General features: G+C 48.7%; 1 protein-coding gene across 1 annotated transcript; it reads right to left on the bottom strand.

The window, feature by feature from the left end:
• Nucleotides 1-5,731: 5,731 nt before the first annotated feature.
• Nucleotides 5,732-9,732, bottom strand: NKX3-1 (NK3 homeobox 1). Its single transcript, XM_052702013.1, has 2 exons — nt 9,454-9,732; nt 5,732-7,755 (listed from the first exon to the last, which is right to left on the bottom strand). Exons 1-2 carry the CDS (start codon nt 9,665-9,667, stop codon nt 7,394-7,396), a joined length of 576 nt encoding a protein of 191 aa, XP_052557973.1. The 5' UTR covers nt 9,668-9,732; the 3' UTR covers nt 5,732-7,393.
• Between the last annotated feature and the right edge of the window lie 905 nt (nt 9,733-10,637).

Below are 10,637 nucleotides of genomic sequence, written 5' to 3'. Positions count from 1 at the left end.
GTTTTTGTCTTCTTGGCTCGGGGCTCGTGGTTGTTCTTGGCTGTGTGCTGGGGAACTGGTGCCTTCTAGTGGTGTCCCGTGGTGTGAAGCTTTTCACTACCGCTCTCAAGGAAGCAAATGCTGTTATTCATTTATTTGTTTTGTCTCACAGTAGTTTTGGCCTGCGTGTGGGTTGTGGGCTCCTCTGGGAGCTGATTTGGGAATGGGTTTCCTTCTGCTGCTGAGATATGCAGAGTGAAGATGCACGTTCTGGCTGCTGGGCAGCAAAGCAGAGCAGCTTTTCCCACGTGCAAGGAAAACAGATGGGGTAGAAGCACCAGGTGCTGCTGGGTTGAAGGTAACACCCATTTCAATGGGGAATGTGTAATTTGCAGGGCAGTTCTTCCCTCAAGAAAGTGGAGACGACGAATTCCTTGGTACAGCCTCCATGACCCATTGCCGTGGCTGTGCCTCTCCCCAAGATGCTGATGTCGGATCTCCCTGTGTCTTCAAACCATGGCTTTGGCATTGCCTGCTGTTTTGCAGGCATGGGAGGGCAGCTTGCATTTTTATTTTTTAACCTTCAGTGCAAACAAAGGAGGTGCAGCTGCCCATCAGTGTCCCAGGGTGGAGATGTGCTCATGAGACAAGATAAAAGATAAAGTGCTGTGGAAGCTCTGCAAGATGTTTTGGACTCCTTTATGTTTCTATCTGTGTTGTAGGGACAATACTGAATCCCCTTTCCCCATTGTAGTGCAGTGCTGAGAGGTGAGGTTTGGGTTTGGAAGGGCTGGTGATGGTGGATGTTGAGTTTGAGTTGGTGGATATTGAGCAAAAAATAATACATATATATACATATATCTGTAATGATTTAGAAAGGTGTGGGGATGCTATGGAGCTGGTAACAGACCTCAGTTTTCTCTTGCAGCTGCAAGGAAGGCCCTGTGATTTTTATCATCTGATTCCGCTGCATGGAGGAAGTCTGTCTTCAACCCCAAAGTGCTCAAGCATGGCTGAAAGCATGATGGGTCATTAGTGAGACAAAGCTTTCATTTTTCTGTGAAAAGTTGCATGTTCCAGAGAGGATTTGTTTCTCTAATTGACACTAATGGTTTCTTTGGAACCAGTACAGATTATTGTGTAAATATCCTTTGAGGGTACTTTTGTAATACGTGTTATTTATCCGATAGGCTGCAGCAAGCCCTTTAACTTGTAGGATTTCCTGCAGCAAGGAGCTGTGGGATGGTGGGTATCTGCTTTGCTCCATTCTTTCATTATGTGGAAGCACTCAGTGGGCACCAATAAATAAACCCCTTCCCCTTATCCAGTCTGCATTCTACCAACTCCCAAACTGATGTCTTTCCTTGGGGTCTGTAGGTGTGTGAGATAAGCAGAAAAGGAGAGAAATGCACACTGTGATGTTTTGGATGGTGGTGCAGGCCGTGCCCCCGTGGGCTGCAGTGCTTTGTGCCATGCTGCGCCACCAAAGCCTTTGGGGTTCCCACTGAAGTCATTTGATTAATCCAGGATCTGGGCTCTGTTTGTTCACCGCGTGCGATTATCATCTCGTTTGCCCAATTCTTTGTTTCTCATCAAATATTGTTCCTGCTCTAAAGGGTAATGAACATAAAGGCAAATATCTCACCTTTTCCCTCTTGAAATCTCATTAAGCTGCGTGTTTACCTTGGATGACAAGATGCAGCACACGGAGTGAAAGGTTTTCCGGCCACACCTTCCCCTGCTATCTTACTTTGTGCACAAAAGGAATAAAAACATTTGTATTTATTCGCCAGGCTTGACTCCTTTCAAAGCCAAGGGGATCCGTTTGAAAGTGTTTTCTGCTGGGCTCAACAGGTGTAAAGCTGTTGTAAAGCACTGCTGAGCCCTGGTTGCAGGTGGATATGGAAGTGAGAATTAATTTCAGCCCTGAATACTGAGACATTTTGGCAGGTCATCCACCATCCATGTGCACTCCCAGTGCAGAATCCTGGCTTTGCTTCTCTTACTGATGGAGAGAGATTTCAAACATGAGTCGTTTTGATGGAGGGCAAGAATTCAGGTTTTTTCCATTTTCCTTTGGATGTGTTACGATTTGCACAGCAAAATCGTTTGGTTTTTTTTGCCTGTAGGAAACTGAACTCCCCAAAAGATGGAGGTCTGCATTGGCCACCATGGCCCAGGTGCACTGGAGCACTTTGGGTTGAGCTGCATCTTCCAAAGGCATCACAAAGGCTCCCCAGCTCTTGCCTGTGCTGATGGAGCTGAGGTTGTGGCTTTAGGCTTCAACTGGGTCTGAGAAGCATTGCTGTTGGCTGCAAAGGTGACCATTGTCAGCTCCATGTATAATTAAGCTTATTGAGTGACTGGTCTTGGGCTGAGGTGGGAAAGTATCTGAATCGTGCTGGATTTGGTACCTCCTTATATTTGCATCATTAATGACATGTCATCATCAGCATCAATAGTCATAGGACAAGAGGTAATGGCTCTAAGTTGTGCCAGGGAAGGTTTAGATTGGATATCAGGGGAAATTTCTTCTCAGGAAGAGTGGTAATGAATTCAGCAGGCTGCTCAAGGAAGTGATGGAGTCGCTGTCACTGGAGCTGCTCAAGAACTGTGAAGATGTGGCACCGAGGGACGCGGTCTGTTGGCATGGTGGGTTGGGCTGGGGTTGGGCTTGGTGACCTCGGGGGTCTTTTCCAACCTTAATGACTCTGTGACACTACGGACGTGGTGGAGGTGGCTTGATGGTTGGAGATGATGGCCTTGGTGGTCTTGTCCAACCTTTATGATTCTACGTTTCTCATCTATGCCAATACCCAGCAGCCAGATAAGGGATTCATACACCAGGTTGGTGTAAATGGAGCTCATGCTCTGCTCGCTTCAGACCCAATGCTTAGAAAACACGTTTGATTGCAAAACCTGTTGCTGGCACCGCAGTGTTTGCAAAGCTTTCGGACATCCTCCCGCAGAGGAAGCTGTGCTGGGTGGACCTGAGAGCAGTTCTGCCCTGTGCAAACCCCACACATCTCCAACACAGCACCCTGCAGCCCTGGCTGCCCCCACCCAGGCTGTGTTTGCAAACAGGCTTGCCCTAATCCCTCTGCTTTCCGCCACGGCACAAGGAGGACCCTTTTGTGTTCACCTGCCAATGGGTGGGAAAGTACCACAGGAAACTCCAGAGCAGCGTGTTTCCTTGCTTCTAGCCATGCTCTGTGCTCATTCCCAGGGAAAACGGGCTGACTGAGCCCTCAGAGGTTGCGCTGCCTGGGGCTGAGAAAGAATCTGCTTTTCCTCCAAGCTGCTTGCTGCAAAAAGCTGTGAGCACAGGGAGTTGGTGGGGAGCCCGTGTGTGGTGCTGGCTCTTTGGACCCCAGATCACGGCAATGGAAAAGGAAAAAGTGGGAATAGAACTGAGCCAAAGCAGCCACTGCAGCAGCATGAGCATTACCTCCCTTATCAGCCCTCATTACTATTAGGCTGTGATTTCTGCATAGAGAGACAACATGATGGCTTTGGAATATGTTTTTGAATGAAGTGCCTAGATGCCCTCTGAGGGATTTGGGTGCTATAGTGGTTTGGATGTCCAGGTGGGGCCATAGAGAACTGACATGGTGCCCCCTTAGCCCCCACTGTCTTCTTTTTGGGATAACACAACAAAGCCAGAGCTCTGACTCCAAATATATGGCTCTGAAACCCTTTTTCTTTTCACTTTTCCTCCAAATCTGGAGATTTCCAACTGAAATGTAGCCCATTCGTGTTCAGTCCATAACAGAAGAAAGAGGAGGAATGTGCCTTGGATGCCTTTTTGTGGAAGACAATGAAGGAGATTCGCACAGGAATGCCATGGGGGCCAATCTGGAGAGCTGTGTTCTTCCACATCCCAAAGGGCTCTAAAAAAGTAGAAAAAACCATAGGTGTTTGTTTTCATTTTCTCTCCTTCTCTGTTCTTCACTGTGGTGAAAATCCGCTCAACTCTTCCTATGCCTCCATCACTCACCTGGGTCCCTGCGAGGTGCCTGGACCACACAGACGAGCTGAAATCCCATTGCTACAGCCAAAACTCACATGTCGCAGTGATTAGCAGTTCTCATTTCCCCAGGGCAGGCAGAACCAGCGCGTCCCATGTTGTGGTGGCAGCGATGGCACCTTGGGGCTGCCTTGGGGCAGCTCTGAGTGTGAGCTGTGCGGTGCCTGCCGCGAGACATCCTTGCTGCAGAGTGGGATTAGAAGGAGATTAAGTGTTTCTTTGGATGACAAGAGCATCCAGCATAAGAATAGTAAATATTGAATATCCTCAAGGGTTTTGAAGAGCTCTAAATCCTGGTGCTTTGTGGATTTGCTCACCTCTCTCCTCGGGGAGCATCCACACTCCACAGAAGATCTGCTGTTTTCCCCTCCGAAGCACCTTCCTCATAACTGGGTACCAAGACTGGGGGAATGCTGCTCTGATAACACTTGGGCATCCTTGCATTCTGCATCCCCTGCTCACAGCTCCTGCAGTGGAACCATTCCCACTGCTCTGCTTTGCAAACATTGCATAGGTCAAGACTAAGGTTGTTGTTGGCCTCAATCCCACGCATTCTTGCCAAGTATGTGGTTTATTGCATGCAAATGTTAGTCAGCAGTTACATTATCCAAAGGCAACCCTATTTTCTGTGTTTTTGTGCGTGTGTGTGCTTTTTTTTAAGCTTTAATAAATGATTTGGCACAGGGGAGTTAAAAAGTTATGTCAGCATTAGGCAGAGTTTAATCTTGATGGATGCGTTCGCGGCGGAGCGTGAGGCTAATTGACGGATGTTAAATGATGCTTTCTGTTTCTGGCCACGCACAAACAGGAGTTCCTTTTTGTTAGGGCTGATTAAAACCCTGTGCTTCCATTGGCTGGGTGGGATTTTCCTTTTCCCTATGAATCAAGGGGCTGGTTGTCACCAGGAAACCTGCCATGGTGTTCCCATTGGGGTTGGTGCTTGGATACTCTTGGGTTATTTGGTCATCAAAAGATTACAGCCCTATAGGATGAGAAGTAAGTGGCCTTAAGCTGTGGCAGGGGAGGTTCAGGAGTCACCGTCCCTGGAGGTGTTCAGGAAACATGGAGATGTGGCACTTGGGGACGTGGTTATTGGGCATGGTGGGGGTGGGTTGGGGTTGGGGTTGGACTCGGAGATGATCTTAGAGGTCTTTTCCAACCTTAACAGTCCTGTGGTTCTATGGGCATGGAGGGGTGAGCTGATGGTTGGAGCTGATGACCATACTGGTCTTTTCCAACCTTAATGGTTCTGTGATTCCTAGAGTTTGTCTTTGTGCTAAGAAAGGACAAAGCCCAGCTGCAAGACTTGGGCATCTCCCTGGCATCGCCTTGGGCTCTTAGGGCAGAAGGCAAACCTGGGAGCAGAGCTCTGGGCAGTGCTTTAGGACCAAAATTTGGAGGCCATGGTGACTGAGATTAAACTGTGGGATTGCAGGAAGATTAGGGGTGATAAGAACGTGTTTCACTCTTCCTTTTGGGGGAATGGTCACTTGTATAATGCTCACCAGATGAAGGGCAGTTAACGGGATGATGGATGAGTGATGTGGGAGTGCTTGGTGCTGGGGACGTAGGAACAGTGATGAGCAGTGATTTGCTAATGGTGACAGTGGTGCAACATTCACAGTAGGTATTTGTTTGAGAAGATGGTGGTGATTTCATGGCAGAAATAGGAACTAGTGAGAAAAACCAAACCCAGAGCAAGGAACCGACTGAGGCAGCTTGTTCTTAACAAAGGTTCTGAGCTGTTTATTCCAGAGGACAGCACGCATGGGATAAAACAGTATCAAAAAATATGTACAAAAAATAGCAACTATGTGCACTGGGCTTTGTATCAGCAAAGTGAAGTGTGGAGCATTTGGGTGCTGAAGCAACAAAGGGATGTTTTAAGGGGCTGAAACCACATGTGGAAAAAAGCTATGGCACAAGGAGGACAAAGCTTTTCCCAGTGAGCCATTCAAGAAGTTGAGTTGAAATCTACGTTTCCCATCGATGACAAATGGGGTCAGTTTGGTCCCTCCCAACACAGCAGTAGATTTTTTGCGGCGTCAACCCCATCCTGTTCTTTCTAAGGGTGCAAGCATCGTGTCCCTGCGTTCAGCAGCACCCCAGGGTGGATTCTGCAGGGTGTCCTCCCCTCGAGGAGCACAAGGACTCCTTTGTTCCAAGCAAAGTGGATGAGAGCAGGGCTGTGCAGGAGCCACATTGCAACACAGCCCGAGAGCAGGAGCTGGGAGAAAGCGTTATCAGCAGGTAGGAGTGACTTTGGGATGGCTCAGACCGCTGTCCTCCAAGCAGAGCCAACAGCTTTTACGGCGTTGGCAACTGAGTATCCACCTCAAGTTTTGCTTTGCACATTCCCTGCCCCATCCTCCTACCCCGCAGCTCCGTATTTGCTACGTGTGTGTGCGAGCTTTGCAAGCAGAATTGTCACCCTGCAGCCTTGGCCCTGGGAGGTTTGTGGAAGCTGAACTCTTTGAGCTGTTGCTATTTTAACCAGACTGTATGTGAGCGTTCCAGCAGTGGCAGCACCCGGATATGCAAAACCCATCTGTCACTGTGCTATTGTCCCCATTCCTGGAGCCTGCTGGCACGGATTCCCACTCTGCAATGGCACTGGTGGCATCGGGCAGCCCCAGCAGCACCTCTGTGCCCATTGGGAACCTGAGGGGCTTTATTGCTTGCAGCAAGGTGGGGCTGAATGCCCCATAAACCCAACACATATAGAAACCTAGGAGAAAATATGCCACGGATGGATTGGAGATGGAAATGCAGATTTTTTTTAAAAAGATAACAACTAAAAATCACATGATGGAATAGCTGGTGCACGGGGTGAGCTGTTGTGTTTCCCCCAGTTGGTGGGAGGAAGGGGGAGGGAGCAAAGAATTGCTTACAGAGGGATGGATGGGGAATTATTTCTTTACAGGCATACACCATTTCTTGCTTTCTGCCCCCAAAATCATGCAGTGTTCGATCACTGCAGGTGCTGTTAAAAGCTTTGGGGACGTTTAGTTTGTAGGGCTTGTTGTTGCTCTGGCTGAAAGCTGGCAGTGAGAAAGGATGGTGATGCAATGAGAGGGCGCTGAGCATCGCGTGGGATTCTTCGCTGCAGATCGAGCCTTTTAAAAGCTTTGGGGTTTTATTATTAATAATAGCAACAATAATAATGGCAATAATAATAATCTGGATTTTTAATTTTTGATAACTTCTGATTCTTTAGCTAAAACCCTCACGATGGCAGAGGCTGGCGCTGTACTAGAGGACACAGAGCATCACTTGAACTTGACGGCGCATCTCTGAATCAACAAAGCCAAGGGCAACATGGCAAGGGGGGCTGGGGAAAAAAAAAACACAACAGCATTTGAGGGGAAAACACACCAAGCACGGCGCTCACCAGGCAGCAGGGCTCCAGTAACACAAGCAGGGCAGGCAGCGAGCGGCCAGCAGTGGGGCTGGGGGCAGCACAGATGCTTTGTGAGTGGTCCCGACCTCCAACCCGGAGCCCCCCACTCTCCTCTTGGTCTTGTAGCGGCGGTTCTGGAACCAGATCTTCACCTGCGTCTCGCTCAGCTGCAGGTTCTGGGCCAGGTGGGCTCGCTCGGGGGCTGACAGGTATTTCTGGCGGCTGAAGTTCCTCTCCAACTCCAACACTTGGCTGTGGGTGAAGGCTGCCCGCGAGCGCTTTGCTGGCCGGGGGGGTCGGGGCAGCACCTTCTGGGGGGGGTCACGGCTGCATGGCGGGGTCTCAGCATCTGTAAGGGGAGAGGACTGAGCTGGGAACTCGGACTGAGCCCCGACCGCTGGGTTCTTTGGGTTTCCATCACCCAAATTGCTTCTTCCCTCAATATTTTCACCACCCAGACCGCCTATTTCCTCCTTTCTTTCTTATCTCTCCCCATAGAGTGAAGCATTCATGAGCCACTTTCCTCCATGCTTTCTAGTTGCCCAAACCCCTCATCTCCTTGCTTTCAATCACCCAAATCATTCATTACCTCCATTTTCATCACCCAAGTCACTTGTTCTGTCATTTTTCCATCACTGATTTCCTCACCTTTCTTGTTTTCCATTCCCTTCCATAGAGCAAAATATTCACAAATCACGTTTTCTCTTGCTTTTCACCACCCATATCATTTATTTCCTCTCTTTTCGTCGCCCAAATAAGTTGTTTTCTCATTTTTCCATCACCCAAATCTTCACCACCCCACTTTTTTCCTTTCCTATCCTTCCACAGAGCAAAACATCCTCACTGCCTCAGAGATCCACATTGAACTCTCCTCTTGATGGAATTACTCTCATCCATTTGGGAGCTGTTTTCTCCCAAACAACCCCTCTCTTAGCTCCTACAAGGAAAAACCAACCCCCAAAAGGGCCATTTTGCACTGCTGGTGACATCTCAAGGTGCTGCTGTTGCATACAACGTGCTATTGGGATTTTTACAGCATCACCAGTAGCTGTGCAAACCTCTCCAGCCCTTTATTTACACCGCAATTCTTTTCCTCCCAGTGGATTGCAGCCAGTTTTTGTGTTGGTTTTTTGCTTTTTTTTTTCCTCCTTTTGTCACTTCTGAGTCTATTTTCTTAAGAAGTGAACATAACACTCGAGATGGAAAAACAAAGGGCTGAATTCCAGCCCCATTGAAATCCCCAAGCTGCATTCTGGGTGATTTCCAAAGGCTTTTAATGATTTTTCTTAGTAGCCACCTGGGAGGATGTTTCAGAACTCACTTTTTGTAGGAGCTTCTTTTAATAGAAGCGACACAGAAAGCCCAAATTCCCCTGGCAAGGTCTCCCTTAGCAAGCTCCATTTTGCTCTTTGCTCCCATTGCACAGCTCAAAGCTGCATTGCATCTGGCTTTTCATGCAATTGCATGCAATTTGCAGCACCCTGCTTCAGCAAATTTAGCCACTGCATGCTAAAAGGAGGTGCTGCTGGGGTTGCTTCTGTAGTAAGGCTGATATGCATAATGCACAGTATGTGCAATGCAGCAGAAAAGAGCAGAGCATTGCAACTGGAGCTGAGAACCAGCATATACAAACAGTCTGCAATGCAACAGCTAGGAGCAGAGCATTGCAACTGGTGCTGAGCATGCAGGAAAGCAAACAGCAAGCACAGCAAAGCCCTGCAATCAGTGCATGGCGAGTGCAGCTGCAGCAGCACCACCCAACAGCTGCACCAAGGGTTGCATTTGCATTAAAGGGAATCTTAAGTTTGCTATTGCAGAAATGCACCCTCTGGGCTTTTTATTAACCAAAGGTGCAGGCAGCTCCTGTGCTTTGAGTTATCTGAAGTGCCTGAAGAAAGCCTTGCATGCAGTTGCCATTTCTCTCAAATGCTCCTTGCATTTGAAGCCTGGGTAACTTGGTTATGCGTGGGTTATTGAGGTTGAGGGACTTCAAAACTGAACCCTCATCCTGCCCTAAGGGTGAGCATCCCACAGCACCCCACCTTACCTGGATTTGCATCGTGGGGCTGTGCTGGGGATACTGCAGGGCCATCCTGCTGCTCCCCATCCTCTGGTATCCCGCTTCGATCCATTTGTGCTCCCCTCTCAACCCCATCCCATAGGATGTCCTGGATGAGGAAGGACGTCCGAGGTCTGGATGAGGTCTGCTGGGGGCTGCTGGAAGCTCTGTGCCCCCCAGGGCTCAGCACCCCGGTGCTCATCCTCCTCCTTCTTCTCCTCCTCCTCCTCCTGCTGCCCGCGGGCTCAGTGCCTCCCCACCCTCCAGCTCAGCATTTATTGGGCCCATGGCCAAACCTCCGGGGCCTGATTGGAGACTGGGACGTGTCTACGCCCTTTGCTGGTGTCCCAGCTCTGCAGGATTTCTGCCCAAGCACGGCAAAAAATCCCTTCTGCTGCCTTGCTCAGGACGCCCATCCCCATCGAACCCTGCTGGGATAACCCCAGGGCTTTTATTCTCCTCTTAATTCTAAAAGCAAGGTGCCCAAAGGGAAATTCATCTTTTTGGGGTGAATGCAGGGTTTTGGGGGTTCAAAATAGAGTTGCTAGGATATGATGGTGCCGCCTTGGATGGGTGAGCAGAACACTTCTTGCATCCCCACCCCAATCCCAGTGGGATGATGCTCCATGTGCTTCGCTTCTGAATGCGGTTTAGACCCAGGGCAAACCCTGGAATGCTGGAGAATGGGGAATGCTGATTGTATATTTTGAGAGTTTTCTTCAAAGCCCTTTGGAAAAAATGGCGAACAATGTATTTTAATCAGCTTTGCAAAGCGGAGGTGCAACGGAGAGATCAAATCGTTGTGCAGGAAGGTGGGGAAAATCAACCCAAATCCCAAGGCTGATTCCTCCTGGGTGTGGACCATGAGTTGCAGAGCAATGCTGATGTGAAATAAATGTAATGATGGTAATGATCATAGTAATTAAAAAAAAAAAAAAGAGCAAAAAGCTCAAGAATAAAAACTCAGTAGGTTTGCAGAATACTGTTATGTGATGTTATGTGTTATCATGATTGCATTCTGTTGTTGGGTGGCTCCTTGAGTTGGACCAAAGGAGCTGCATGGGTTCCTTCCAACTTGGGATATTCTGTGATGTGATGGTGTGATATTGCAGAATATGCATCTTCTCATTTTGGGCTCTTGCACACACGAACAAAACCCACGAACCACCCAA

This window comes from Tympanuchus pallidicinctus, unplaced genomic scaffold (assembly GCF_026119805.1).
Source record: "Tympanuchus pallidicinctus isolate F22 unplaced genomic scaffold, pur_lepc_1.0 scaffold42, whole genome shotgun sequence".
Taxonomy (NCBI): Eukaryota; Metazoa; Chordata; class Aves; order Galliformes; family Phasianidae; genus Tympanuchus; species Tympanuchus pallidicinctus.
The sequence above is the reverse complement of the archived record's forward strand: the minus strand, read 5'-3'. Positions and strand labels throughout refer to the sequence as shown.

Excerpts from the sequence above, each read along its gene's own strand:
- NKX3-1 (XM_052702013.1), bottom strand. The coding sequence starts at position 9,667 with ATGAGCACCGGGGTGCTGAGCCCTGGGGGGCACAGAGCTTCCAGCAGC. Across the intron at positions 7,756-9,453 it reads GCCCCACGATGCAAATCCAG|ATGCTGAGACCCCGCCATGC; the intron begins GTAAGGTGGGGT and ends CTCCCCTTACAG.